Consider the following 25,255-nt stretch of genomic DNA (forward strand, 5'->3'; position numbering starts at 1 on the left):
GATTTTGACTACTATTTATAAGAAATTAATGCATGCAGGTAAGTACCCCTGAAATATACTAATTTTTATACTAATTACCTATATAATAGCCCCTAATATTGCATTTGAGTATGCAAGACGAATTTGGCATGGCCCGTCCCGTAACGACCACGCTTGGATAAGTACTCGCTATTCTCACTATAATAAGGAAAAGACTCAGAAGAATAATAAGGAGATTACACCTATCCAATCTCATTATCCTGGCAAGCGTATGGTTCTGGATTTAATGGATTTTCGTATAAGTGTCCCTTAAGTCATGTGATTTATCCCTATATTCCTGTATTTCCTGCATTTCCTGTATTTCCTGCATTTCCTGCATTTCCTGCATTTCGTGCATTTCGTGTATTTCGTACGTTTTTAAGCTTTTCCTATAATTTTCGCAATTCCTGCGATTTTCATAAATTCCGAACCTTTTTATCCATACTTCATTAATACTATAGTATTATTATTACTAATACTATTATAGCATGATCCGGACGGAGAATATATGTAGATCTGGCAATTGAAATGCCACTTTTCCAAGTTCGTCTGGATTCGTAGGCTTAAGGCTAAGACTGCGGACGAAGCTGCGGACGAGCTTGTCAAATGGCTAAATAATAATAGATATATTTCTATTCTAGCCTATAATAATGGGGGGGAGTTTAAGGGGAAAGTGATTGAGATTTGCAAGAAGAGAGGGATAAAGATTATTCGCGGACGAGCTTATTACCCTCAATCTCAGGGCTCTATTGAGGTAGCTAATCGAATCTTTAAGAAACGGCTACGGGCCGTACGAGCGGATACTGGTATCTAATCGTGGATATAGTTACTTCTTTTAATCGTATAGGTAATTAATACCACAGCTATAGGGGCCCTTCCTAAGGGAAATACACCATACGAGGTCTGGTTTGGACGAAAGCCACCTACTGATTTCCTGGATTACAAGGAGAGCGCTCGCCGTATACATATAGCCCTGGGAGGTATAGAGGGAGGGGAAGAGGTTGAGAGTAATGAGAATAGTAGTTCTGAGGGTAGAGAGGATAGCTTATTCGTTAACGAGGAAGCAGATCAAGAAGAAGCAGCTAAGGAGATAATTTTATCTGAACTAACTAAGAGGGTTGCGGAGCATATGAGAAAACAGAGGGAGAATATGGTAAAGAGAGCGAATTCTAAAGCTCTTGAGTATGATATTCAAGAGATTGCAACTCTCGGGATCCCAAAGCAATACAGATTCAGTACAGAAATGGCTAGGATTCCAGTAAGAGTTCTGGAAAAGACTTCAAAGGTATATAATTTATGAGCCTTACTTTTAATAAAAGCTAATTAAAATAGGGCTACCGTCTAGCTACTAAGTATGGCGAGCTTACTACTCTCTGGCCGCATAGTACCCTCAACAAAATCACCTCCCAATTGACTTATCCTGATTTACCTACTACTGGTGCAACCCACAAGAGGGATAAAATTACCCTTCCCAAAGCGGTAGCAAAGGAGAATAATCGTGGTTCAATTGCGTCAGTTCAGAAGGCTGGAAGAGTATCTGAGAGAGCAAAGAAGAGAGTAGCTAAGGAGCAAGCACGTGAGAATGGAGCTAGAGAAGGAGGAGAATCAGGTGATCAAGTGAAGGGGAGGGCACCAAAAAGGGCTAGGGTGGCTATAGGAGCGCCTAGACGTAGTGGGAGGCATGTATAGTAAAGCTTTTACTATTCCCGAAACCTCAATATTACCCGATTAGGCAATCGGCTCTCCGATTGATCAATCGGCCCCCCGATTGATTAATCGGGACCCACTGTGGCTTGCGAATCGTATTCCATTTACGATTGATTAATGGGAGTCCCGATTGATTAATCGGAGAGCCGATTGATTAATCGTAGCGCCCGATTCCTAAACCGCTCGTATTGACAGATGGGATGGAACAGAGTACCAAACCACTAAAACCGCAAAAACCGCAAAATCAAAATTATATATTATATATTACTTAAAATCAAATACAGAATTATACTAAAATTATATTTAGACTTATATTTACTATTAATAAAGAATTCTTTATATATTAAAATAAGCTATTTTATTAAAAAAAATCTTTTTTCTTTCTTAAAAAAGCTCTTTATTTATTATAATAAGCTAGCCTTTAAAAAGTTTTTTATATATTATAATAAGTTATTAAAAAGCTTTTTATAAAATTAATTTATTATAATATATAAAAAGCTTTTTGAGAAAATAATTTATTATAATATATAAAAAACTTTTTAAAAAATAATTTATTATAATATATTAAAAGTTTTTTAAAAAGAAAAAAACAGCTTTTTAAAAACTAGTTTATTATAATATAACTTATTATAATAAATATAAGTTTAAATATAAGTTTAGTATAAGTCTATATTTAATTTTAAGTAATATATAATTTATAGTTTTGATTTCGCAATTTTCGCAGTTTAGTAGTTTAGTGCTCGAGTGTTTTGGATTTTGGCCCTTTACCGCCTAAAATCCTGCCCTACCGAACCTTGATTGAAGTGATTCGATGAGAGAGGCCCAACGGGTGGTCTGCCTGGATTTGGCTCCTCATGGTGCCCTGTTCTGAGGTTACACACGCTGAGAGTCTTTGGCAGTGGCTGAAGGATAATACTGCTCAGTGGAGGCTCGGTAAGGGTGCATGTGGAGTAAACCAGGCAACATTTGGACCTTCTTGCATTAACGGGGAGTCCCTCTGGAGCGGACCCCCGGCTTCAAGAAAAGCCCGAGTTACATTGCATAAAAGGTTCGGATATGATTGGAGATAATTGTTGAAGCGGGTCAGTCTCCAGGCAACCGGCCACGATCCCCACCTCACGTCGAAGCTACCTTTTGCTCATGAGGCTAGCGCACATGTCATTGCATGAGGCTCTGTCGCCTTTCGTTTGCAGAGGCCAGTCTCCTCGTGTTTGCAATGTCTTTTGGATATTTTTCGAACCCGAGAAGCATGGCACTCGGGGAGGGTAACAAGCGTTGACGATAGAGTTGATCGTGTGAGATGCGAAGTCTTGTTTGCCAGCCACCTATGCTTCACGAATAATGTTGGAGTTAAAAGCTTGAGAGGAATCATGTTTGCAAAATACACAAAATGGAAACGCCGATGTGGGGAGGGTCGATCACCCGCCGAGACCTGCTGCGAAGTACGACCCTCTTCCAGACTCTGAACAAGGTCCCAGAGCTACCAAAAGACAATGCCGCTGCATCTGAAATCAATTCCACTTACCGATTGACCATCTCCAAAGAGAAAGAGATTACAAGCAAGTTGGCATTTTTGTCCGCCACATCGGACGATAACAAGAAGGTGATGGCTGTCTGCGTCGAAGAACATACCAACAAAGAAGGGATCACGATCCGAGTAGCATCGAACAGGGGCGACCTCTCTAAAGTTGTAAGCGGGTTCAAAAAGGTTGCTAGGATCCTAGAAGGTGCTGCGAGGCGAGGTAGGTATTTATAAAAACTTGATCTCTTCAGGTCCAGCTAATTTGCTGTTTAGAGAAGCCCAAAATCGAAAACCAAAAGGCTCTTCTCGAAGAGATCGTCAAGCTGGACTTCGAGCGCATTTTATCACGCCTCCGATCACGGCATATTAGGAAATGGACAAGAAAGACTTTGCGGAAAAAGCCTCTGATCACCCAATTATCTGACACATTACAAGAATATTCCCTAGAACCAAGCTTGACAGACATGGGAAAAGACAGAGCACAAGATCTGGGGGCGTTGTTCAGCAGACTTGAAAGCTTCGAAGACGTGAGAGCGGACAGGAAGGAAGCAGAGGATGTGCTTTGTGAAATCGTGAAGGCGGCCAACGATTTCTCCCATTTCAGTAATCTCAGCTTCGCACTGGAAACGTCCAAGGTGGACCCAAACCTGAAGAAGCATCTGCTAAAGTCAATCACCAAACTCGGCCATTATTTTTCTATTGCTTCCGACCTTGTTTCTGCAGCGAGAAAAAGCTCATGGCAATTGTTCCAAAATATCGACGTAGAACCATTTCAAATCCAAGTACCCCCTTCCATCGAAGATGCACTTCAAAATCTCCTACCCTCGAGACTCACCGAGTCCGTGTTAAATCTAGCCAATCTTCACGCACAGGAAACCGAGAAAGAATATCACAAGCGACTGTCCGAGATTACAAGAGGGGGGCGCAAGGTCCATGCTGAAGTGCAACTCCTCTTTTTTTATGAGCTTCACCCAGGCTCTCCGCAACCTAGGTTCATATGCTCTAGTAAGAAAGCTTGCTATTTGTGCAATCTCTTCTTCCACAACCATGGTGGCTTTCTCCTTCCGCAAACGCATGGCAAGCTATATGATACGTGGATCATACCAGACTGGGTGAAAGTCCCAGCAGAACGTCATCAAGACCTCGCACTCATCACGAAGAAGTTCAAAGCCACTTTGGATGATAGGATCAAAGAGACTATAGAGTTCGGGCCAGAGTCACACCCCGACCCAAGCGAGAGTTTTGTACTCACAGATGCAGAGCGGTCGTCAACTGAAGTATCTGATATCCCGACGTTGAAGTCCCAAGGCTCGACGTCAACACTCCGCCAGCAACCTCCTCAGGGTGAAGAAAAAACCGTTTGTGAACGACTGTCTCAAAGTACAGAGGCGCCTACACAACCAAGGAAAGCCTCTGCAGAATTGCCTCGTGCTGTTAAGCTTCCCAGCATAATTCCGGAAAAGACAGTATCGCCAGCTTCAGATGTCGTCTCTCTCGTCTCTGTCAAAAAGAGAAACCTCCCTTATAGCCAGATCATCAAACTGGCAACGCCATCATTCTACGTTCAAATTGACAAATTCTTCGTTACACTTGAATTCGCTGAAGTATTGTCTGGTCGTTTATTTATCACGAAGCGAGGAGAATGGGTACCGAGCAAGACAGTTCGGGTTGTTGACATCAACGATATTCCCACAACCTCAGAGCTGGAAGTGCATTGTTCTCAGGAATCGAACGAGGTCCAAGTCCTTTTGCAAAGTCAAGGGACGGAAATCTTTTCCATAAGATTTGTTTGGGATGACGCTTACTGAGCTACTTCTTCAAAAGGATGGATGTGTTAGGAATTGAAGTATTGCTGATGGTGTTAATAATGCTCGTATTTCATTTAGATTAAAGTTCCTCGGGTACAACAGTCCCATTGTCAACCAGTGAGTGGGTTGAAGGAGGCGGATTTACTCACTTGAGCGCACTGATAGCTTTCAACTCTCGAAGCATGAAAGCAGCCTCAAAACCTGAGATAGTTGCGCCCTGAACATGAGGTTAGGAGTCTGCACTGCTGAAACGGTTTGTGCAATCACACGTAATCGTGCTTGAAATCACGAAATGATGGGTAACATCGGTTTTAGAAGATATTGCCACCGTGTGTCTCACTTCAGACTTGGTCATTGGCTCGAATATCCCTCCCAGCATGCATGATGTCGAAAACACAAGATGAGGCTGAGGCTGTGCAGGAGGCTGCGCAGTCGTACATGAGGCTGCAACACTGAGTACTGCTGTTTCCAGATGATACAATTAGCAGCTCTTTTCCATTTCTGGGCTCTTTTCACTTGAATCTACGTCAATTCTTTAATTTGAAGTCCTAAGGACAACTGAACTACCCAGAATGTCTGGTATCTTGCCAATGCCGGGTGCGTGGGACAGCGCGTGGGACAGCCCTACAGAAATAGCACCTAGCAGTGATGTTCCTGTCCCTCCTTCTTCCGGACCACGCCCCTCTGGTTCAACCAGGCAGCGTCCTTCAGGCGTGCCTTCCCCGAGTAGCACTCCAAGTCGCGAAGTTCCTCGGCAGCCCAGAGCTCAAAACCCTTTCAGAAGACCAACCCGCGAAGTCCCTGCCGCGAGAGCATCTGGCGGCGAAGAGATCAAACGTCCCATCGTGGTAGCGGTCTTTGGCCAGGCGGGCACTGGAAAAACATCCTTCATAAAGGCTGTGACTGGAATGGATCTTGAAGTAGGGCATAATCTTGCGTCGTGTAAGATCTACCACCTTGACCTAGAAGATTTGAATTTGGAGACTGACCAATTCGCGAATAGGTACTGACGCTGTCCTCCAAGTACCTTGCACAATCGAAAACGAAAATGTTGTCCTCGTTGACACTCCGGGCTTCAGCGACACGCACCTCAGTGATACAGAGATCCTAAGAATGATCGCTGAATGGATGAAGGACACATATGATGAAGGATTCCTCTTATCAGGAATTATTTATCTCCATCGAATCATCGATGTTCGCATGGAAGGGCCAAATCTCAAGAACCTGCGGATGATGAAGCAACTATGCGGGGCAGACTCGTTACAAAATGTGGTCTTGGCCACTACAATGTGGGAGAAAGTGACAATAGAGGAAGGATTGAGACGCGAGGCAGAGTTGGAGCAAACGTATTGGAAGGACTTGATTGATGGTGGTGCTACCGTTGCGAGAATAACGACACAGTCTGGGAACGAAGCTCAATCCCTGGTCAAGTCATTGCTGAAGAACACCCCAACATCAACCCGGCTCCAGGATGAGCTTAATAGCGGTCTAACTCTCGTCCAAACTGCAGCGGGTATAGAAATCAGGGAGGAGATGGCAAAACTTGAGCAAAAGTTGAAAGCAGAGCACCAGGTCGAAATTGAGGAATTGAGGATAGCTCAAGATAACCGTAAGAAATGCATTTCTATTACATATCCCAACGATGCATCCTGACTCAGAAACATAGAAAATGCACAGCTCGAGAGACAAATTAGAAATGAAATGGCGGAGAGCCTACGTAGGCTAGAACGCCTTGAAGACGAGAAGACGTTATTCGCAAGGTTGGAGCACTTGTCGTCGAAGAAATTACCAAAGGTGAACAGAAGCGGGCTGTTTGGTTGGGGGAGCTATTGCTGCCATTTCTGTGGCAAAAAGACAAGACATGTTGGAAGATGGACTTGCAGCGAGTGCAACAAACAACAAAGAAATATTTGGTAGGCCCTATCCAGGGAAAGGAACAGCAAATAGGAATCGGGAAAGTACTTGCCAGACACACACTTCACAACCACAGCCTCAAGATCAAGACCTCAAAGTTAAAAACTCCGTTTATGCTCCAAATATCTACCTCGCCCCCGAAATTCGTTTATCTATCCCATCCATGTTTCCTCCTTTCCTCCTTTCATCCTTTCCCATCACCAATATCTCCTATTCCGTTGCCTTGTACTTCTTATTAAACTCGTTCACTGCAACCCCGATCTTCCGATAAAGGAAATTCCTGCTGCTCTCCTCCGCCACCGGTACGAAAGGTCCATTTGTGCCACCCCTCAACGTCAAGCTCAATCCCGTCCTCTCTTTACTAATGGTCTGGATATCCTTCAACGGGACATCCCACTCCGTCGTCAATTTCTTGCTCTTGATGAGCATGATGCGACTGTATGTCAACATGACAACGACATCCTCCCTTGGTAGCTCGAGATGAGCGATATACTGCTCATTGAAGTACTTCCCATTATCAAGCTGCTTTAACCAGAATTGGCCGAGGGCTTCGCGCTGAGAGTAAGGACGGACGATGCCATCCGGACCAACAAAGCGCGTAAGACGCACTCGATCAAGGCCTTCCTGATCAAAGACCGTGGTGGTGTTACGGATCCCTTCACTGACGTTGGAGGCCAGATCGAAGACGCCGATTGCGGGTTTCGTGACGAAGCCGAGTGCTCCTTTTCCAACGCCTTTGAAGAATCCTGCGAGGCCTTCTTGCTCGGCACCTTCCATTGGCTTTCGGACCAGGCCACCCACACCGCTGCCAACACTTGTAAACAAGGAGTTGGCTCCTGCTTGGACGCCATAAAGTGCGTGCTTGGGTCGATTTCGAGATTTGGTCATACGACGACGATCCTGGAACTGCTTGTCCATGGTGGCCTCTGCCAGACCTTTGGCAATGCTGCCGGTGAACTTGGAGAAACTATCTGATACACCAAAGACCGACTTCTTGACAAAGCTTGTCGCCCCTTTGGCGATACCAATTCCTAGTTGTTCAGGTCGATCGGACATGATGAATCCTTGATATGGCTCGTAGAAGATATCTGCAACTCCTGAGCTCAGGTTGTTGAACAACCCAACGGGGTTGCCAAGGAAATCGGCTGAGCCAAGAATCTTGTGTACTTGGTACAGTGCTTCCTGTGAGTAATGGTTGGATATGTTCTGGACCAAAATAGCTGCAGAAACTCTGGCATTCTCGAGCATCAGGGCATTGAGACGCACAGGAGCATCGTTGATGTTGCCGATAGCCATTGTGAGAACATTCAAGAAGAACATCAGTGGGTTCCTGGATGATGTTTTGTCTTCGGCATTGACTCGATCCGTTCGCACAAAGGATAAATCAAGCTGCATCGGTTGGATGTTCAACAACTCGAAGTACATGTCTTGACCCGTTTGTTCTTGCTTCGGTTCTGGGATGTCGAGGTTCTCGTCGCAGAGCACTCCTTCGTGCACTTCTGACCAGCTGGCACCTGGAACTTTTGAGAATTCAAGAAGGGCGTAGACAAAGTCTTCATCAATTTCCAAAGTCATCTGTTGCAGCAGAATTGTTGCATACTTGATGTAGAGCACACCATACGAGTCATCCTTGACGCGAGTAATCATTGCGTGGACAGACGGATGGGCCTCGGTCTCCTTGGTATTCTTCGGGACAACACTGGGATACAAGATCATAGGGAAGATTCCTCCGTAGAGTTGATTGTCGATCTGTATCCATGTGATTGCGGCCGTGATCGTCTGGTAGAGTGGCGATTCAGAATACTTGAGTGATATATCTCGCAAAGTAACATAGGCCAACTCGATTGGCTGAGCGTTCACAAGGGAGATTCCGATTCCGGCAAGTTTGAGTTGTGCCCGGAAAGTGACTCCAGTGTCTTGATACTTCACCTCAAAACCTCCAGCGACACTGGTGGTAGATTCCGATCGAGTCTTCTGCTTGTACAAACTCTTCGAGGCTCTATAATTTGATAGGATCAACGTTTGCGTTGGACCATCAGCCGCGACGTTGAGATCGATGATCTTTGCTTCTCTTGCCCCTGGTGCGGTGTGTGGAGCGGGTATCTTCATCGGGATCAAGTTACCAATCTCAGCAAGCTTGATATGTCTCTCTCTGCCATTTGCGTTGATGATAAGCTCCTTGTTCTTGGCTGCAGGGTAGTCCCACGCGTATGGCATAATACTCCGAGGTGGTAGTCGGTAGCGAACGGGGCGCCAGCCAGATCTATCCTCAACCTCCTCATCATCGATGTGCGGATTTGCCTGCCAGAATGTGAACTCGGTGTCGCTCTCATTCCGCATAGAGAACGGCCAGTTCTTGGTTTCAGCGCTGAGATGGAGGAATACCGTTGCATTCTCCATCAGCACTTCGATCCTCACAAGTTTCTGTCGTTGACCAGCCTTTGCAAGCTTGACGTGTGTAGTTCCCAGATCAGAGATGTTGAATGGGGAAGACCATTGGTTGTTGAGACCAGGGAAGCACAATGACAATTGCTTGATTGTGCTCTTTTGTAAGAAGTGCAGGGGTTGAAGGGCATCCGGCTTCAACGTCATGAGATCTGATGATCCAGGCTCCCGGACGTTGATCTCTTCATTCATCCGATTCTTTAGCACAAATCTCGGGGCAAGTGTCACTACCCGTGTCATCTTGTATTTGCCTTCCCCATTCTCAACTGTAATGCCAACGTGGATTTCGGTGTTCTTCGTTGTGGACGGCAGGACGACGTCAACCGTACTTCCGATTGCATCAAAACTCTGTGGTCTACTCCAATTCGATTCTCCAACCTTCAAAATCACGCGGTTTCGTTGGTCATCAGCACCAAAAGCGAACATGTATGGTAGAGCTTTGCGTCTTTCGGTAGCCGAGTCTGTATGGAAACCTTGCCCAGCAGCAGTCCTCGCTTGTTGGAGCAGCGATTTTGCCTTGATATTGATATCAAGTCCAGTCTTGTTCAGAATGACATAAGGACTGAACACCGTAACTCTGAATGCACCGCCACTGTCGGGTATCTTGTAGTAATGGAGGCGAAGATTTAGAGAAAGACCGTCGGCGTCCTTACACACAAGAATCGACTCTTTGCGGAAGTCCTCCTGGTTGTTAGAATTGATGATTGCAAATTCGCTGGGTTTGAAAGGCGTATCTTGCATGTCAATGCTCATAAGAAGAAGATGTGACAGCTCAACAACATGCACAGGGCTGAGACCACCCTTGCGAAGAAAGTTTGTCCAGTCCTTTTTCGTGTTCTTATCGTAGATACGATACTTGAAGTCGTACGGAAGGAGATTCTCCAATTCTACAGGTGCTGACAGTCGTATTTTCATGTAGGGGTAGACGCTATATTTAGTCAGTGATGTTTGGTCATCTTCAAGGGTGAATAGGCGACGTACTTCGTAAGAGGATTGGCCTTGTCATAGCTGGCATGCATTTGGAAGTAGAAAGGAGGAGTGTTTTTGTCAGTTTCACCCTTACAAGTAATAGTCCTCGTCGGTCGTTGAAGAAGGTCTCTCCACCACAAGGTTTCCGTCGACCATGCATAACCAAATCCTTGATCAGGCCGTACAAGCAGCGATTTCATGAAAGCTGCACCAACTGGAGCTGGGCGACTTTCTCCTGGGGCAATCTTCTCGATTTTGAGGAGATGCCCCTCTTGTGCGTCAAAAACCCCCAGTTCGACGGGAATCTGAGTTTTGTTCTCAACCAAAAGAGGTGACCGGAAGGTAATATACTTGACGTTATCCGTACCCAGCGTGATCTCCACTAGGAGACGATGGAGGATTTGATCTTTGCGAGGCCGAAGGCCGTACAAATACTCTCCTTCACGATTTACGGGAATTTTGTTCACGCTGTCAAACCCACTCGCCTCAAGCCGGACGCCCACCACTCCCGTATTGTTCTCTGGCGTCAAGTTCTCGCGCATCTTCTCCCAGTCTTCGAACCGCCAAGGGCCTTCCTCGCCATCTTGGAACCTGGCGGCCATATTGTTATCTTCTCCTGGGACATCTGCCCACACATTAACGTCAAATCCTGTGTAGTTTCGGATTCGATAAGGAGCCTCTGCTCCACGAGGTTTTGAGAGAACATCCTCTTCTTGTGTTAAGAACTGAGCAGACTTGGAAGCGAGAGCAATTGAAGCCGACGTAAGGGTGAGCTCAAGCACTTTTGGAGATGTGAGGTCAATGGACATCTGAGCTGGTTCCTGCTCTCTAGCAACTTGGAGACCAAGCTCCCAAGGCTCAATGAGCGGCTCCCAGGTCGATTTCGAGAAATTGTAGATGTTAATAAACATATCAATGTTCGTATCTGCCCGGAGACTGCTGGACCAATCATTGGCAGAGGCAGTGAACCGTTTGATGCTGAGATCAAGTATTGGAAGTTCATGCAAATCCCCAATGAGAATGACTCGCATCCCGTCCAGAGTAGCTGTGAGCTCTTCATGCTTTAGGATCAACTGCTTTTGTGCTGCCTGGATGTTTGACCGAGTTGCAGCGACTGTGGCAGGTTTGCTCTTCTTCATCGTTGAGGCGCCTTTACCGCTGGCTGTTCGGTGTTGAAGATTGCCGCTGTCGCTGCTTCGAAGTTGCTTGGCCTTCTGATCGGAAGCCTTCGTTTTGCTTTCCTCGTGGTCACCACTAGCAGATAGCTCCGAGGCCTTGCTAACAATCTGCAGGGCAAGGAGAATATCGCGAAGTGACAATCTCAAAACAAGTGGCTCTATGTCGATGTTAATACTCGTCAGGTCCCTTTTTGAGCTATCCATCGACATCTGAACAGAGAAGTCATCCAGAATTCTCAAGCGAGTGTCCTCAAATCGATCCATCCGGCAAAGAAACATGCCCATTCTGGAGACTTGCAGGGTTAGAGCATGCTGCTGAGCGAGGAGGATCTGCTTTGTTCCGAGGACAATTGCTTCCGAGCTTGGGCTCAATGGATTTGCAATCAGAATAATCTGTGCATCTACCACGTTGACCCTGAAAGCAATGGTCATTGGCGACTGATCTGGCTGAGAAGAATCTTGACTAGGAGTCTTGGCAAGAGATGTTGGTCGGTTAGGTGCTGGTCTCGATCTGGGACTTGTTGCAACGGAATCGGTGTCTGAACCAGCTGCGGATTCGACCACACTTTCATCGTCATCGACTATCGCAGGTTCCTCCACGGCGAAGCCTTCTGAGATAAATTTCTGGATCGAGAATAAGTAGTCTAAAGCAAAGATAACCCGAGGGCTGTCTACAGCCACAATCGCGATGAGGTTCCTTTCCGAGCCACCAGAAATAGTTACATTCGCCATGAACTGCTGGACATCCTTATTGAGAGATGTCATGATCTTTCGGAACTTGTTCGTAGTCCGATTTCGACTATCCTGAACGGTAAATGACTGTATGAGCAGCTCAGATTCTAGGGATCCATCTGTCATCATCCGAAGCTTCACTTTGGTGTCGTCGAGCGAAAACTTTGACAAACTGGCGGCGTCAAGATCCCCGACAGGCTCGTCTTCCTTCGCCAGTATCAACTCGAGACCAATTGTACGAACGTGGAAGGCGAGATCAAGTTTTGTCCAACTATCCGAATCCACGCCAAGCTCAGGACCGAGGTCAACGAGTGTGTTGTCGTTGCTTGATTCTTCCTTCTTTGGCTCGATAGCCTTCGCTTTCTTTAATGTCGATTTGGGGACATCTTCCACAGCTTCCTGCTCATTTCCCTCGGTGTCAACAGAAAATGCAGCTGGTACTGATTTAGCGAGCTCCAGCAAGAACTTGAGTTGCGTTTGGGTGATGCGTAAATTGAAGTCTGTCATGCTGCCCTTAATTTCCATATCTGGTCTCTTGAGGCCAGGTTGGTGATCGGCGTATGTCATCTGGAATCCTAGATCCACCTTATCGATAAGTTCGAGCTCTTCGTCCTTGTCCTCTGAGAAATGGAAATCTGATGTCAAGCGCACATTCCTGATTCCGGCAGACAACTTCATAGCAATCGCCGCGTCCTTCGAATCATCCAAAGGTACAAACTTGTTCTCTGCATATATTTCACCCAAATACGCTTTAAGGAGATCTCTCTTGATCCGACCTGCAGTCATTACCCGGGGAAAGACAACGATGGGTGTTTTGACATTTATGTCAAACTTCACACGACCAGCGTTCTGCTGGATCTGGGAGGCCTGGTTCGCAGCAGCTTGCCTGGCGGAATTGAAAATAGCTTGCATCTTTCCAAATTTGACTAGGAATTCGATGATTTTTCGGAAAGGCTCTTCTAAGAAGTTCAATTTGATTGAGCCTGCTCGTAGATAGATCGAAGAATCGTAGCCAGGATACGCTTCGCCGCTTTCGGAATCGAAGGTCTCATAACGGAAATCTGCAAGATCGTCGCCTTGGATCGTGATCAACTTCCGTAGGTTGGAGTCTATTGAAGCCCCCTGATTGATGTCGTCAAGAAGTGATAAGTCGCCCAGCTTGGCGCCAATTCTCATGGTCTTGCCCATTATGAAGATTCCCACATCCGCAGCGTTGAGAGAAAGAGTCGCTAGGCGAATGCCATCGTTGTTCAGTATGAGACGGATACTCTTCAGGTCCACCTTGATTCGAATCGAACCAGTGTCTGATGATGCCGATTTTTCTGCTAGTGGTTCTATTTGTTCCTCGTTCTCGCTGTCCATAATCTCCTTCGGTGAAGACTCCACGGCTTGAGTATCGTTATTGGTGAAAGTTATTAGGATGAAGTCCAACAACGTAAGAAGAGTCTTTCGGGTCACAACAAGGTTGATTGTTGAAATGGCGACATCGATATTGATCTCAACGCCGTCATACTTGGGCATGAATTCCGGTGATTCCTTTTTGACTTTGATGATTTTGACCTGGACGAGGTCTTTTTGCTCCTCTGATTCTTTATCTCCAGAGGAAATAATGGACTTGAATTCCGCAGGTGGATTCTCGACATAATCATCAACCATCAGCGACTCGAGAGAGGTGTCAATGATTATGTCGTAAGGCCGGACACATAAATCCAACGTGAAGTTCTCAGCAACCAGTTCCACCAGTAGTTGGTCTTCCTTCTTACCCTCTGGGTCGCTCCTGTACAACGATCCCTGTAGGCGATCAACCTCGAACTTCAGTTCGAAATTACGTTGCTGAACTTTGAGAGTCTCACTGGCATCTCCATCAGGGGCGTCCTGAAATTCAGCTCCATCATCGTCATCATCATCAGACTCGTCCTGAACAATTATGGCTTCTTGGGTGGAGAATTGGAAGGAGACAGATTGCGCTCGATCCATATTCTTGTCGGACTTTTTCGAAACACTGCTCTGTGTGCGAGGACGTTTGCTTGTAACAGCGGTTTCCCGAGATGATTTCGGCGGCTCCTCATCTTCGTCGAGCTTAGGAATGGCGACATCGATGATTTTCATCAAGCTCTTGTACTTTTTGTCTGATACTGAGGCATGAAGAACAGGCAAATGCCCTGAGATTCGTACCTTGGTCAAGTTCGGAGCCTTCGGAATAATGGAGGTTTCAACCATGAAGTCCACGTTGATCTGCTCGACAATGTGCATCGATTTGGAATCGTCTCTCTTGTCGAGTTGGGCCTTCGTCTCTTCAATTGATGGGCCAATCAGAACTTGGGTTGAAGATAATTTGACAACGAACTTATCATACATCAACGACTCCAACCGTTTGTAGTCTTCGTCGGTGTAAGATCGTCGTTGTTTATCTTGAACCTGTTTCATTGTGTCCTTATCGACCAGCTGACTGTTCACACTGATATGACCAGCATCAAGAATCAAGCAAGCGGTCTGTTTCGATGAAATGCTCTCGGGGATGATGATGAGAGGGGCTTGAAGATCCAATTTAGCATTCAGAGTCTTATGTTCTTCCAAGGCAAACTCAAGTCCAGCTCGGGTCTGCTGTCGCAAGCTTTCAATGGTGGTGCCGGCGCTCTCCATCAAGGCCCCAATGGACTCCATATGTCTCTCAGGAGGCTTGAAGAAGTGAATAATGCCGACCAAGAAATGTGGATTCCAGATAATCTCGAGTGGTTTTAATTTCCCAGTAAGAGCAAGATCACTGGCACCATCTAACGGATTCTTCTCGAATTGGAACTGGAAAAATGGATCGACAGGAGTTTCCTCATCCTCACCCTCATTCTCATCCATCTGGAGCTTAGCCACAGCCTCAGGTGCATCTTTGACACGAACAATCTGGGGGAATAAGCTTTCGGGTGTCGTTCCATCGTTGACTCTCAAGCCACCAAGACTAACATCAGCCAGAAACGAATCCGGTCTCTCGAGGAACTTGGCTCGGAAAGCGTCGAAGTACAGACTGAGAACCTCAACCACATTATCATGCGGATCACGTTTGAGCGTAAAGCTACCGGTATTGAGAGATGCATCGATTTGCATTTTGACAGTCTCTCTGGGCAAGTCGACGGCCTGAGCTAAAGCAGTTTTCTCATCCCAATCAATGGCATCGTAGAGTTCCTTACGCTGCTCCTCAGTCATGGTGGTTTCAGGATCTTGCTCCACCTCTTGAGGTTTTGAGCCCCATGCCCAGGCAATCCAGCCCTGGTTCTTCTTGGCTGTGTCGGTTTTCTTCACTCCGATATTTTCCTTCTTCAGTTGATTCCTGGCTAGCGACCTCCAGAAACGCATGTCTTCATAATTGAGCTTCCACTCAAGCTTGGTGAGCTCTTCAACTTCTTCGGGGGTCATTTGAGCCTGAGGATCTTGCTTCTTCTTCTTTTTGAAAAGTTCAATATAACGAATTCTGTCATCCCTTCTCTCCTTGAAGAAGGCCCAAGACCATCTCCGATTTCGATCGTGAATCTTGCTTAAGATGGCATTGCTAGCAAATTGTAGCCATGCTCTCGGGTCCTCCTTTGGCGTGACTCCTTTAGGTTGCAACTTCTTGTATTCCTGGTGCCGAATGAAGTAATGGAACAAATCAACCATCATAAGCGCATCCCGATATTGATCATTGTCAAGCACAAGTCCAATCTCGTCAAATACTAGTCCAGCCTTGATATGTGGTCTATCAATCTTTCCAGATTTATCTAGCTCGATCTTGGCTTGCCCACTAACTGGCTTCAAGATGAATTGATGGCTCGCAGTGTTTGGATCTTCTCCTCTCACGATCATCTCTTTGAATTTGACGAGCATCTCATCATGGGGTACGACCTCCGCCCCAGGCACCTCGGCCTCTCGTCCTGTCCCTAGTAGATGCGTATCTGTGTTCCAGTATACTGCCAATGCCCCCAAAGTAGCAAGCTTATGTGTGGGCCCAACAGTGTCTTGTATGTAGGTCGGTTTCCATTCTCCATCGGTACTGATGGCGCTGAATTCTTGAAGGGTTAATCCAAGGGCAAAAGGGTGCCCAGGAGCGGATATCGAATCTTCGTATCGTACGTGGATATTCTTGACCGTGATCTGAAGGTTGTCGACTATTTTCGTAACCAAACTTTCTGTAAAGCTTTGGCTCTTTTGCTGTTCCTCCTGGCTCATGCCTTCCTGATTGCGGTCCTTCAGCATCTCGGCACTGTCCAACTTCTCGATTTTGACGGCCTGCCTCCTCCGTTCTTCCTCCTCCTCATCCCACTCTGCATCTTCCTTCGGCGCAGCCAACACGAAGACATCCTCAATATAAACCTGAACAGGCTGCCCCCGAAGATTCGACCAAGGTATCTTCAGTGTGAGCTGTCCCAAATGTCCTTCGACTACGTTGATAGGGAGCTTCAGCTGGTCCAGCGCCTCACGGCGCAGCTCAAGATCTCGAAGCTTGACATCGCCTGACCAAATTCCGACATTCAGTTGTTTGGGGTCGAAATTCCTGATGTACATGCCCAGAAATCGATTGAGCAGCGAGGCCACGAGTCCTTCCAACATCTTGAATAGTATGCGCCGTCACCCAGGCAGGAAAGCGCTCGTTCAACCGATTTTATGACGCGTCGTCATCGACATCTGCGAGTTTCTCGGGAAAAGGGTATGCGAATACAATTCAGGTCATTATTCATGTGGCTCGTTTCGATTCGTGCCGTGCAAATTTTTTCGAGGGAATAGTAAGGAGTGTCGTTGCGTGGCGTGTCGTGGGAGCAGATGTAAGAAAAGGGGTTGCCTTGAATCGCAAGTTCCCCGCAGACAAGCTTCTGTTGATTGTCCGCGCCAAGAATGATGCAAATGGGGCAGCTCGAGCAAGACCAAAGCAACTGCGTAAGTAGGTGCAAGGAAGTCAAATTATGAAGGTCAGAATTAAAATCCACAATACTACTGTTTATGTAAATCCTTTTGCCTGCAAATCTTTCGGCCCGCAAAAAGCCATCCTGCCATGGCAGCTTGTTCTCGCTTCGGTTGCTGTCGTGCACGACGTCATCCTTTTGAGCTGGGTTTTGGAATTTTGAAGCAAGGACTGAAAGCCCATCTTTTAGAACGGAGAAGCTCCCGAAGATATGCGCGAGCTTCTATTCTTTTCCCAATCTTTTGATTAACTTCACTTTCTCTCACAGAAGCACCCAAACCTGTCACTTCAATTCTTCCTAGAGCTTCACGGACAACAATTGACTTTCTTATCGAGGCGATCACCCAAATTGCGGGGAAAGCTGCCGCTGAAACAGCTATCCCACCATCGCAATGCTTCGTTCCACAGCCACGCGATCACTACTCAAAAGCTTCACCAAAGCCCCTACCGCAAGATCAAGCTTCAGTGCAGCTTCCATCCAATTTCGCAATGCCAGTCCTCTCCGCCAAGTAAACAATAACCGTCCCCAAGTCCGCATTGCGATTCCTCGCCTAACAACTACATCATTGCTCTATGCGACCACGAAAGCAGGGCCACCCTTTGACAAAATCGACGAAAAAGCAGAACAAAAACTGGCAAAAAAGCCTCTTGAAGCACATCCCGATGAAGTGTCAGGTGGATCTAGCGTTCGACATGTATTCGAGAAGGGCCAAGGGGAGGGAGTCAAAGGTGACGAGATGACTGGAGCAATAAAGGCGGATCTAAGAACAATCAGAGAGACATTCTCTCTAGCGGACGTTCCCAAAGAATCATTGTACATTGGAGCCGCCGGCATCCTCCCCTACGCGGCTACTTCGCTGTCAACAGTGTTCCTGGCCTATGATATCAATCATGCTCATGATACTGGACGGGGAATATTGTTCTCTCCAGAGACGGCACACCAACTTCTTGACCTAATAACTCCCATTCAAATTGGATATGGCGCAGTTGTAAGTTCCCAAACCCTTGAGATTTTGCGTCTGTGTTTGCTGAAGCACAGGGCAGATTATTTCTTTCCTTGGAGCTATCCATTGGGGTCTCGAATATGCCGGATATGGAGGATACCACAGCTATCGTCGATACATATATGGAGTCATCGCTCCTGCAGTTGCATGGCCTACTATCTTCATGCCTGTAGAATATGCCTTGATCACTCAATTTTTGGCTTTCAACTTCCTCTACTTCGCGGACGCTCGTGCTACAGTTCGTGGATGGTTTCCGGAATGGTACTCTGTGTACCGTTTCGTCCTCACCTTTTTCGTCGGTGCCTCGATCGTTATCAGCTTGATTGGACGAGGCCAGATTGTTAAAGCTGACCACACCCTCAGAAACCCTGTTGACTACGTCAAGAAGGATCGAGATAGCCAGTGGGAAGCCTTTGAGCGTGAGGAAAAGGAGCGTCGAGCTCAGATGGTGAAGGAAGACGAAGACGGAGAGAAAAGTGAGGATGACTCGGAGGAGAGCAAAGATGACGGAGATGACCAAAAGGACGACAAAAAAGAGGACAAGGAAGCCGAAAAGAAGGATAAGAAAGAGAAGAAGTGAAGTCCTTCGACGAATGTTCCAGGCGGTTGTACAAGTAGAAGGGTTCCACTTTGAGTGTCAAATTTTCTGATTTATCGTCCTCTTTTGTCGACATCCATATCTGCGGCTAGGGTTTGATTCGAGTCGTCATTGATCATTTCGTGGCCACATTTCGTTGTGCCAAGGATTCGTGGACATTGTAATAGGGGAGCTGGTTGCAGAGAAATTTTAGTGGTTAGCGCAACAAGATAGCCTCCTGCCTAATCCAACCATCATCCACAGACTCTCATCCTCCATGAAGCACAGTATTCCCGGGCAGACCAGGAACCGGCGACTCGACAAGTGTCGCAAAATGTATGGATAATGGAGAAATGTCGAGCTCTCACCAGCGCGAAGGATGCTGGCAGGAGACCTGACCCCGCCCCACATTTCACAACCCCCGGAAAACCGCTTCCAGCTCTCCTTGGCCCCCCCGTTTCAAGTTTTCACAACCATCCATCTGTCAACCCACGCCGCAAACCGTGTCCGGGTCGGCAGTGATAAGACGGATGCTACCTTCAAGGTGGGTGAAAGAACGACACGCCGCACTGTTGGGAAAATGATAAGTTTCTCTACTTTCTTGTTGTCAGCAGCGTTTCCTCGTTCTTCTCAATTTATCATGTGTTCCTTCATAGCTACAGCTCCTGGTATTCTGGTTTCACGATGCCCTCACCGGTAGTAGAGCCTATGCTTGCACCCGCCTCTCCACCAGCAAGAGTATCACTCCTTCCGCAGAACTCCCAGAGCACGATCCAGTGGCCGCCGAAGTAGTTGTCACACAAGCAACTACAACCATTGAAGCAGATGAAGACTCGGATGATGGATAACAGACCGATTCTCACAGTGTCCTTGACGAATCGGTCACCTCCTCGGTTCGCCACTTCAACTTCGAATACAGCAGACGGTATCACAGATACAAAGAGGGATACTATGTTTTCCCAAACGATGAGTCGGAACAAGATAGAGAGGATATGAAGTATGTGAAGATTATGAATCTTTGTGGTGGGAAACTACATTTTACGCCTATTAGGCTACATTTTCGAAATATTATCGATCTTGGGACGGGGACGGGGGTTTGGTGTAAGGATATGGGTGACGAATACCCTTCAGCACAAAGTCTGGGCATAGATCTCACTGTTCGGGTCCCCCAAACGTCAAATTCATGGTGGATCATGTGGAACTTGACCAGGTATTTGGATAATTCCTTCCTATTTCTGAAATACTCATGACTTTCTCCTGGAGTTGTCCCACTTCTGCCACCACAGTTTGCATTGAGCAATTGCCAACTACCCCCGCTACGTCGGGCTTGGACCAGGGAATTTCTATGATTTTGTTCACGGCTGCCACATAACTCCAGCTTTGAAGAACTTCCCTCTGTTGATTGAGAGAGCTTTCAAGCATATAAAACCAGGGGGGTGGATAGAATTTCAAGAAATGCATTACTGGCCACACTGCGACGATGATACAATGACGCCCTCCTACCTCTTCCTAAACTACCAAGAAGTTGTCATCGAAGGCCTCGATGCTCTAGGTATACATTTAACGCCGCTCGCGCAGAAGCCGTCAATCTCGAGAAATACGTCTTCACAAATGTCCGGCACGAAATTTTGAAAGTCCCTTTAGGTAAATATCCCAAGTACAGGACGCTAAAGTTAATCGGGTTGTATTTAAGGATGTCCGTTTTACTGGGCCTAGATGGGATGAGTTTTAGGCCGCTTTGCAGAGGTTTGGGTTGGAGTAAAGAGCAGGTAAAGGTGTACTTGGTAGATATTAGGAAATCCATCATGGACTCCTCGGTCCAGATTATTTCCCATACCATATCACCCATGGGCAAAAGCCGTTGGAAAGTCAGGAAGGATGAAAACTCTGCAAGAGAGTATCCATAAAACTGGGTTAGATATGACTTAGGGGTCGGCGTTCGAAGAAGTAAGTGGACCTTTACGCCCTCAAAAAGGGAACATAGGTTTACCTTGGGCACAAAGAGTCTAGACTCTACTCTACTAAGCTTCAGCCCTATTGTAAGCACTTTAATAATCAGTAGCAAATGCAACCTGACAGAAAAGCGGCCGTCAATTCCCAACATCCTCTGCAGTGTTGGCCAAAAGTCTAGTCTGTTCCAATGTCCCAAAAAGTTTGAAATTATTCAAAGCCAGACTATTCAGGGGCATTTAGAACATCGAGAGCCAAATTTGTTCTCTCTGCCCCTCTTCGATCATAATAAAAGATGAAAAGATGCTCTACTAAATCAGCCTTCACTCTCAACCCCTCCATCATCCGATCTCGCAACATCAACCCCTCTGGCGCCAAGTCACTACCAGGATAATCCCAATCACAAATAAATTCCCGACCAGCACATCACCACCAACCGTAATCCACTAGCGCCCACCCATCAGGTAAAGAAGTGATTCCAAAGATCTCGAACATGCGTTCCTGCTGACACATCTCGCCTGACACTCACACTCCCCTTGCCCTATTCCGTTCCCCTCCTCAAACCCATTCGTAAATATTTTCTTACCTCTTTGGCTGGCCGTAGGGCAAGAAGAACAGAAAAGCATGTGGGAATGACTCATGATCAAGACGAGGATGGGATCGATGCCATCACCGCATGAGTTCACGTTCTTCTGGCATTGGTTCGTCTTGCGCTCCCCTCCCCACCACACCACTCATCTCCCCCAGACTGAAATCAAAACCTGCAGATACACACAACATCTGCAAAGATATGCGCAAGTGCCGGACGGGCATCCGGCACACGTCGGTAGATTTGAGAAGCCCTTTCCTCCTAGCCTACCTTGCGCACAACGACATCCCATCTCCTCCCATCCCATTCTAGCGTTTTGGCAAATGGGCATCCTCCCCTGGTCCCGTTTTTCCTGGCTGCGGGTTGCTGGATGGGGGCAGAGATGCGTGGTCATCGTACAATACGGTAGTGACATGACATCGCATGTGCACAGTAAGTGACGGAGGCTGGGGTCAGCACGCAAATCTTGCCCATTCACAGACGCGGCATCGGCATCCTCGGGCGTCCCCAGACACGCACCACACACTGGTTTTTTCCCCCTCAGCTGTCAACATTAGTTTCGAACATCACATCACATCACATCATATCCCAGCCCTTTCTTAGGGAGATATATATTGTGTGGGTTCCCCGGAATCTGGTGCTTCTTTCCTGCCTTTTTCTTTTTCCCTACTAAGAAGTCTTCTCTGAACCTCGATCTCAACTCTCTACTCATCGAGCAAATCTCAAGTGTTGTTTTCGCGAGCTTAAGAAGATTTCGATATTTTTGGACGAAACGAAAGAGAGTCGAAGTACCAAAGTACCCACGAACAATCAGATCATCACGTGTCAAAAATTCGAGATATCAAGGATATCGAACTACCAGCCTACATAATGCCAGGACTCCTCTCAAGAAGATTTTCTCGTCCGCGATCACACCGTTCATCACCTTCTTCCAGCCCACCGCCAACAATCTACCATCGACGCTCGCTCTCCCGCAATAACTCTTCATGCACACCCCCACCACCAACTCTCACGCTCACCAGTCTCAGGCTCCCAGAAACATTCTTCGCTACGAGGAGGAGAGAGAGTGCTGGCTTGGAGATGAAAGATGAGGAAAGTGATGCTGAGTGCTGGAGCAGGATGCTGATGTTGCAGAGGGAGTATCATTGTTATAACAGTGCGAGGTTGGAGGCTGCGGTTGAGGCTTTGGAGAATGGGGTCGGGATTGAAGAAGTGCCTATTCGTGAGTTGTTACTTGTTCATTTCAGTGTGATGTTTTAGGAACAGGGGTGCTGATTTTTGGGCAGCTTCGAGGCTTTGTTTGGATCTGTTGAATGAGGAATTGGAGCAGAGGTTAGAGGCGAATGAGCAGAGCAAATTGCATCACTAGGGTCTGGATTTGGATTCCTCAGGAGAGCGAGGCGTGCATGGAGTTGGGAGAAATCAAGATAGGTCTAGATGGCCCAATTCCCCGGACGGAAAGGATGGAACGACTCATCCAACGATTTGACGAATTGAGTTTTGCGAGTCCGAATATGCCGGGCTGTGAAAGGTATCGAAGGGTAGCATGGCTCTATCAGAGTTGCGGGGAAGGTTAGCCTTCCTCCCGCTTTAGCATTGGCGTTTGGTCTAAGGACCTATGGCGTTGGAACGATGGGTTCCGTTTGGCTTTTCGATGTTAGCTCCAATTTGAATTAATTAGCATTCCTGTAATCATCAAGTCCCAAAATGTCACTGGATGTATTGTCCGTGCCACGTCAGAGGCTCGCTCATAAGGGCGCCGGAGGATCCGCGATTGATTTGGTGAGGTTACTTGCGGTAAGCGGTGAACAAGACACAACATGCAAGATTGAAACGTGGGTTGTCCTTTGCATTAGTTGCTTGATCTCTTCCCGGACTCCTAGGATCGAAGGTAAGAGACAAGAGGAAAAGGGGGGAGGAGCCAAGTGGGGGGCAATCACGTGCTCGGTTAGGAACTGCCTGCCGTGGAAAGAAAAAGCGGCACCAAATCCTCAATGTCCCAAGTCAACTTGAATTACTGGTATTTCAGATGCTTCCTCTCTAAAAGTTCCTTCGAGTAGTGTACATCCAAAGTCTGCTTCCTCCTCTTGCCCATGAAGCTCTGGAATATTTCAAAATTGTCTCTTTTCAACGTCCACGGTTGAATGAGGACATTGATAATCAGTGCCGCTTTTTCCGCAAGACGAGCTTGCCTTACTTGACATCTTCTTCGACCTCATCCGGACTCGCTGTTGCTCTCGTGCTCTCAGCCTCGAACAGCACGTCACAAAACATCATTAGGATGACACGACGGAATACGATAGAAAAAGGGTCACAACATCATAACAATGACGCCAAGTGCAGGCATCGTTTCAAGAAAGCTCAATACGAGTCCTCTTTGAGGAAAGTTCACGACAACTTCGCCAGCGAGAACGGATGACTGCAGCATCTGAACAGGAGCCGATTCTCAGCCGAGTACACAACCTGCCAACCTGTCAAATTGAAGGGACTCCAGCAGCACACAGGCCAGCTTCTGTCCAAGTTCCCAGTTTTTAGCCTTCAACTCAGCCTAGACATCTCTTGGCATGCAAACACCCGTTGGGTAAACCATGCGCCAGATCAAAAGCTTAAGAGCAGATCCTTGCTGGCTCTGGATGTCATCCGATGACTTACAACTACCGTGGATCGCGGATTCGCGGGACCTCATTCGACTTGCAAGCCGAGGTCATCTGAGACGTCCGTTGGAAAGAAGCTTCACGAGGCCATCGGCTCGTGCCCTCGACGTGGGAGAGCACTCTCTTATCTCTCTTCGAAGCCTGCACCCCCTCGGATGATTCCGGCACAGCCTCAAGTGGCGCTCAGTATTTGGGAGTCCCCACGCCCACGGAGAGGTACCCGACATATGTACAACTCTGCCACAGGCACAAAGTGTTGGCCAAGTGTGCCACAAGCGGCTTCATGACCCGAACCGTCGTCTGTGATCCGTGATGGCGGTGAGACAATTTCATTGTTAGCTTCCCGTGCCCCACCCGAGTCTCTGGCTGCGTCTTTTTTTCTCTGCAGAGCTGAAAGCCCAACAAGCCGGCGAGTGGGAGTTCTTTTCTAAACCAGTCACTGCAATCAACAAGGTCCACCGGTTTGACCTATAGTGCTCGCTCACCAGGCAATATTCGCTCGGTGGGGGAGATCGAAGGCGGTGGAGCCAACATCTTAGAGGCCCCAGACATCTACAGCAAAGCTTATCTTGAATTTCGGGACACAACTCAAGCTGCAGCCAAATGTGCCTTGATCGCCCAACTATTTACCCACCTGCAAAATTTTGCTGCCGAAAATTTATTTTGGAGCCTGGTTTCACCATCCCGTGCCGTACCACGAGAAGCTATTATTGAGCGACGTGGGAAAATTGAGCAACCCCCTTTGATCAGTGGTGTTCGTTACACAGGAACAGCCAACACGGACGGCATCCACGATGATCAAACAAGAGACGGCATCTCTCCACCATGTTGACAGCCGCATGAACGCCTCGTGGCAGGAATTTCGTTTCTGCCAATGATTTCGATTGAGGGAAGCCGCAGGAAGCCTGAAGTTGATCCGTGTTCACTGCTCTGGGAACGGGCCAGACGCAATCCCATATTGGTACACCAGCCCAGACACGCGCAGAATATTCAGGACCAATCCAAGCCATCCAGGTCATCACCATTCTTCGCCAGCTGCTCCCCCAGCTCCGAAGGCCACGCGAGCATCCAGCCAGCAGAACGCCCCAAAGCAGAACGGGCGTGCTGGGCGTGCTGGAGAGCCGGTTTTTTGAAGCCTGCGCTCGCTCATTCGACATTCGACAGCGTTGGCGGGTCTCACTCAATCAAAGTTCTCCTGTCAGCATTCAGCGATAACCATCCCACGGGCGCGACCAGGTTGGCATGCAGGGGTGGGTGATAG

At 47.3% G+C, this 25,255-nt stretch overlaps 7 protein-coding genes across 7 annotated transcripts; 6 read left to right on the plus strand and 1 right to left on the minus strand.

The window, feature by feature from the left end:
* The first annotated feature begins 2,929 nt into the window (after window positions 1–2,929).
* Window positions 2,930–5,356, plus strand: K444DRAFT_667952 (uncharacterized protein). Its single transcript, XM_024887357.1, has 2 exons — window positions 2,930–3,467; window positions 3,521–5,356. Exons 1-2 carry the CDS (start codon window positions 3,116–3,118, stop codon window positions 5,053–5,055), a joined length of 1,887 nt encoding a protein of 628 aa, XP_024730572.1. The 5' UTR covers window positions 2,930–3,115; the 3' UTR covers window positions 5,056–5,356.
* A 187-nt stretch (window positions 5,357–5,543) lies between these two features.
* Window positions 5,544–6,719, plus strand: K444DRAFT_571192 (uncharacterized protein). The gene is made up of 2 exons (XM_024877306.1): window positions 5,544–5,997; window positions 6,059–6,719. The coding sequence occupies exons 1-2, from the start codon at window positions 5,628–5,630 to the stop codon at window positions 6,706–6,708; spliced, it is 1,020 nt and encodes a 339-aa protein (XP_024730573.1). The 5' UTR covers window positions 5,544–5,627; the 3' UTR covers window positions 6,709–6,719.
* Window positions 6,720–7,060: 341 nt separating this feature from the next.
* On the minus strand, window positions 7,061–17,234 carry K444DRAFT_571195 (vacuolar protein sorting-associated protein 13). Its single transcript, XM_024877307.1, has 2 exons — window positions 10,396–17,234; window positions 7,061–10,342 (listed from the first exon to the last, which is right to left on the minus strand). The coding sequence occupies exons 1-2, from the start codon at window positions 16,869–16,871 to the stop codon at window positions 7,180–7,182; spliced, it is 9,639 nt and encodes a 3,212-aa protein (XP_024730574.1). The 5' UTR covers window positions 16,872–17,234; the 3' UTR covers window positions 7,061–7,179.
* Window positions 17,235–17,412: 178 nt separating this feature from the next.
* Window positions 17,413–18,804, plus strand: K444DRAFT_655872 (putative mitochondrial inner membrane protein 1; the record flags this gene model as incomplete). The annotated part of the gene is made up of 2 exons (XM_024886042.1): window positions 17,413–18,209; window positions 18,265–18,804. The coding sequence occupies exons 1-2, from the start codon at window positions 17,613–17,615 to the stop codon at window positions 18,802–18,804; spliced, it is 1,137 nt and encodes a 378-aa protein (XP_024730575.1). The 5' UTR covers window positions 17,413–17,612.
* A 376-nt stretch (window positions 18,805–19,180) lies between these two features.
* On the plus strand, window positions 19,181–20,878 carry K444DRAFT_655873 (uncharacterized protein; the record flags this gene model as incomplete). The annotated part of the gene is made up of 4 exons (XM_024886043.1): window positions 19,181–19,345; window positions 19,653–19,938; window positions 20,138–20,353; window positions 20,383–20,878. 4 exons carry the CDS (start codon window positions 19,181–19,183, stop codon window positions 20,706–20,708), a joined length of 993 nt encoding a protein of 330 aa, XP_024730576.1. The 3' UTR covers window positions 20,709–20,878.
* Window positions 20,879–21,389: 511 nt separating this feature from the next.
* On the plus strand, window positions 21,390–21,932 carry K444DRAFT_618853 (uncharacterized protein). The gene is made up of 2 exons (XM_024881409.1): window positions 21,390–21,452; window positions 21,519–21,932. The coding sequence occupies exons 1-2, from the start codon at window positions 21,428–21,430 to the stop codon at window positions 21,650–21,652; spliced, it is 159 nt and encodes a 52-aa protein (XP_024730577.1). The 5' UTR covers window positions 21,390–21,427; the 3' UTR covers window positions 21,653–21,932.
* A 51-nt stretch (window positions 21,933–21,983) lies between these two features.
* On the plus strand, window positions 21,984–22,878 carry K444DRAFT_143224 (uncharacterized protein). Its single transcript, XM_024870546.1, has 2 exons — window positions 21,984–22,562; window positions 22,627–22,878. Exons 1-2 carry the CDS (start codon window positions 22,211–22,213, stop codon window positions 22,707–22,709), a joined length of 435 nt encoding a protein of 144 aa, XP_024730578.1. The 5' UTR covers window positions 21,984–22,210; the 3' UTR covers window positions 22,710–22,878.
* Window positions 22,879–25,255: the final 2,377 nt, after the last annotated feature.

Source organism: Hyaloscypha bicolor, assembly GCF_002865645.1.
Source record: "Hyaloscypha bicolor E unplaced genomic scaffold K444scaffold_141, whole genome shotgun sequence".
NCBI classification, from domain to species: domain Eukaryota; kingdom Fungi; phylum Ascomycota; class Leotiomycetes; order Helotiales; family Hyaloscyphaceae; genus Hyaloscypha; species Hyaloscypha bicolor.

Coding starts and splice junctions, on each gene's coding strand:
- K444DRAFT_667952 (XM_024887357.1), top strand. CDS start 3,116: ATGGAAACGCCGATGTGGGGAGGGTCGATCACCCGCCGAGACCTGCTG. Junction 3,468..3,520: donor AGAAGGTGCTGCGAGGCGAG/GTAGGTATTTAT, acceptor TTTGCTGTTTAG/AGAAGCCCAAAATCGAAAAC.
- K444DRAFT_571192 (XM_024877306.1), top strand. CDS start 5,628: ATGTCTGGTATCTTGCCAATGCCGGGTGCGTGGGACAGCGCGTGGGAC. Junction 5,998..6,058: donor AGGGCATAATCTTGCGTCGT/GTAAGATCTACC, acceptor ATTCGCGAATAG/GTACTGACGCTGTCCTCCAA.
- K444DRAFT_571195 (XM_024877307.1), bottom strand. CDS start 16,871: ATGTTGGAAGGACTCGTGGCCTCGCTGCTCAATCGATTTCTGGGCATG. Junction 10,343..10,395: donor AAGGCCAATCCTCTTACGAA/GTACGTCGCCTA, acceptor GACTAAATATAG/CGTCTACCCCTACATGAAAA.
- K444DRAFT_618853 (XM_024881409.1), top strand. CDS start 21,428: ATGAGTTCACGTTCTTCTGGCATTG. Junction 21,453..21,518: donor TTCACGTTCTTCTGGCATTG/GTTCGTCTTGCG, acceptor CAAAACCTGCAG/ATACACACAACATCTGCAAA.
- K444DRAFT_143224 (XM_024870546.1), top strand. CDS start 22,211: ATGCCAGGACTCCTCTCAAGAAGATTTTCTCGTCCGCGATCACACCGT. Junction 22,563..22,626: donor GATTGAAGAAGTGCCTATTC/GTGAGTTGTTAC, acceptor ATTTTTGGGCAG/CTTCGAGGCTTTGTTTGGAT.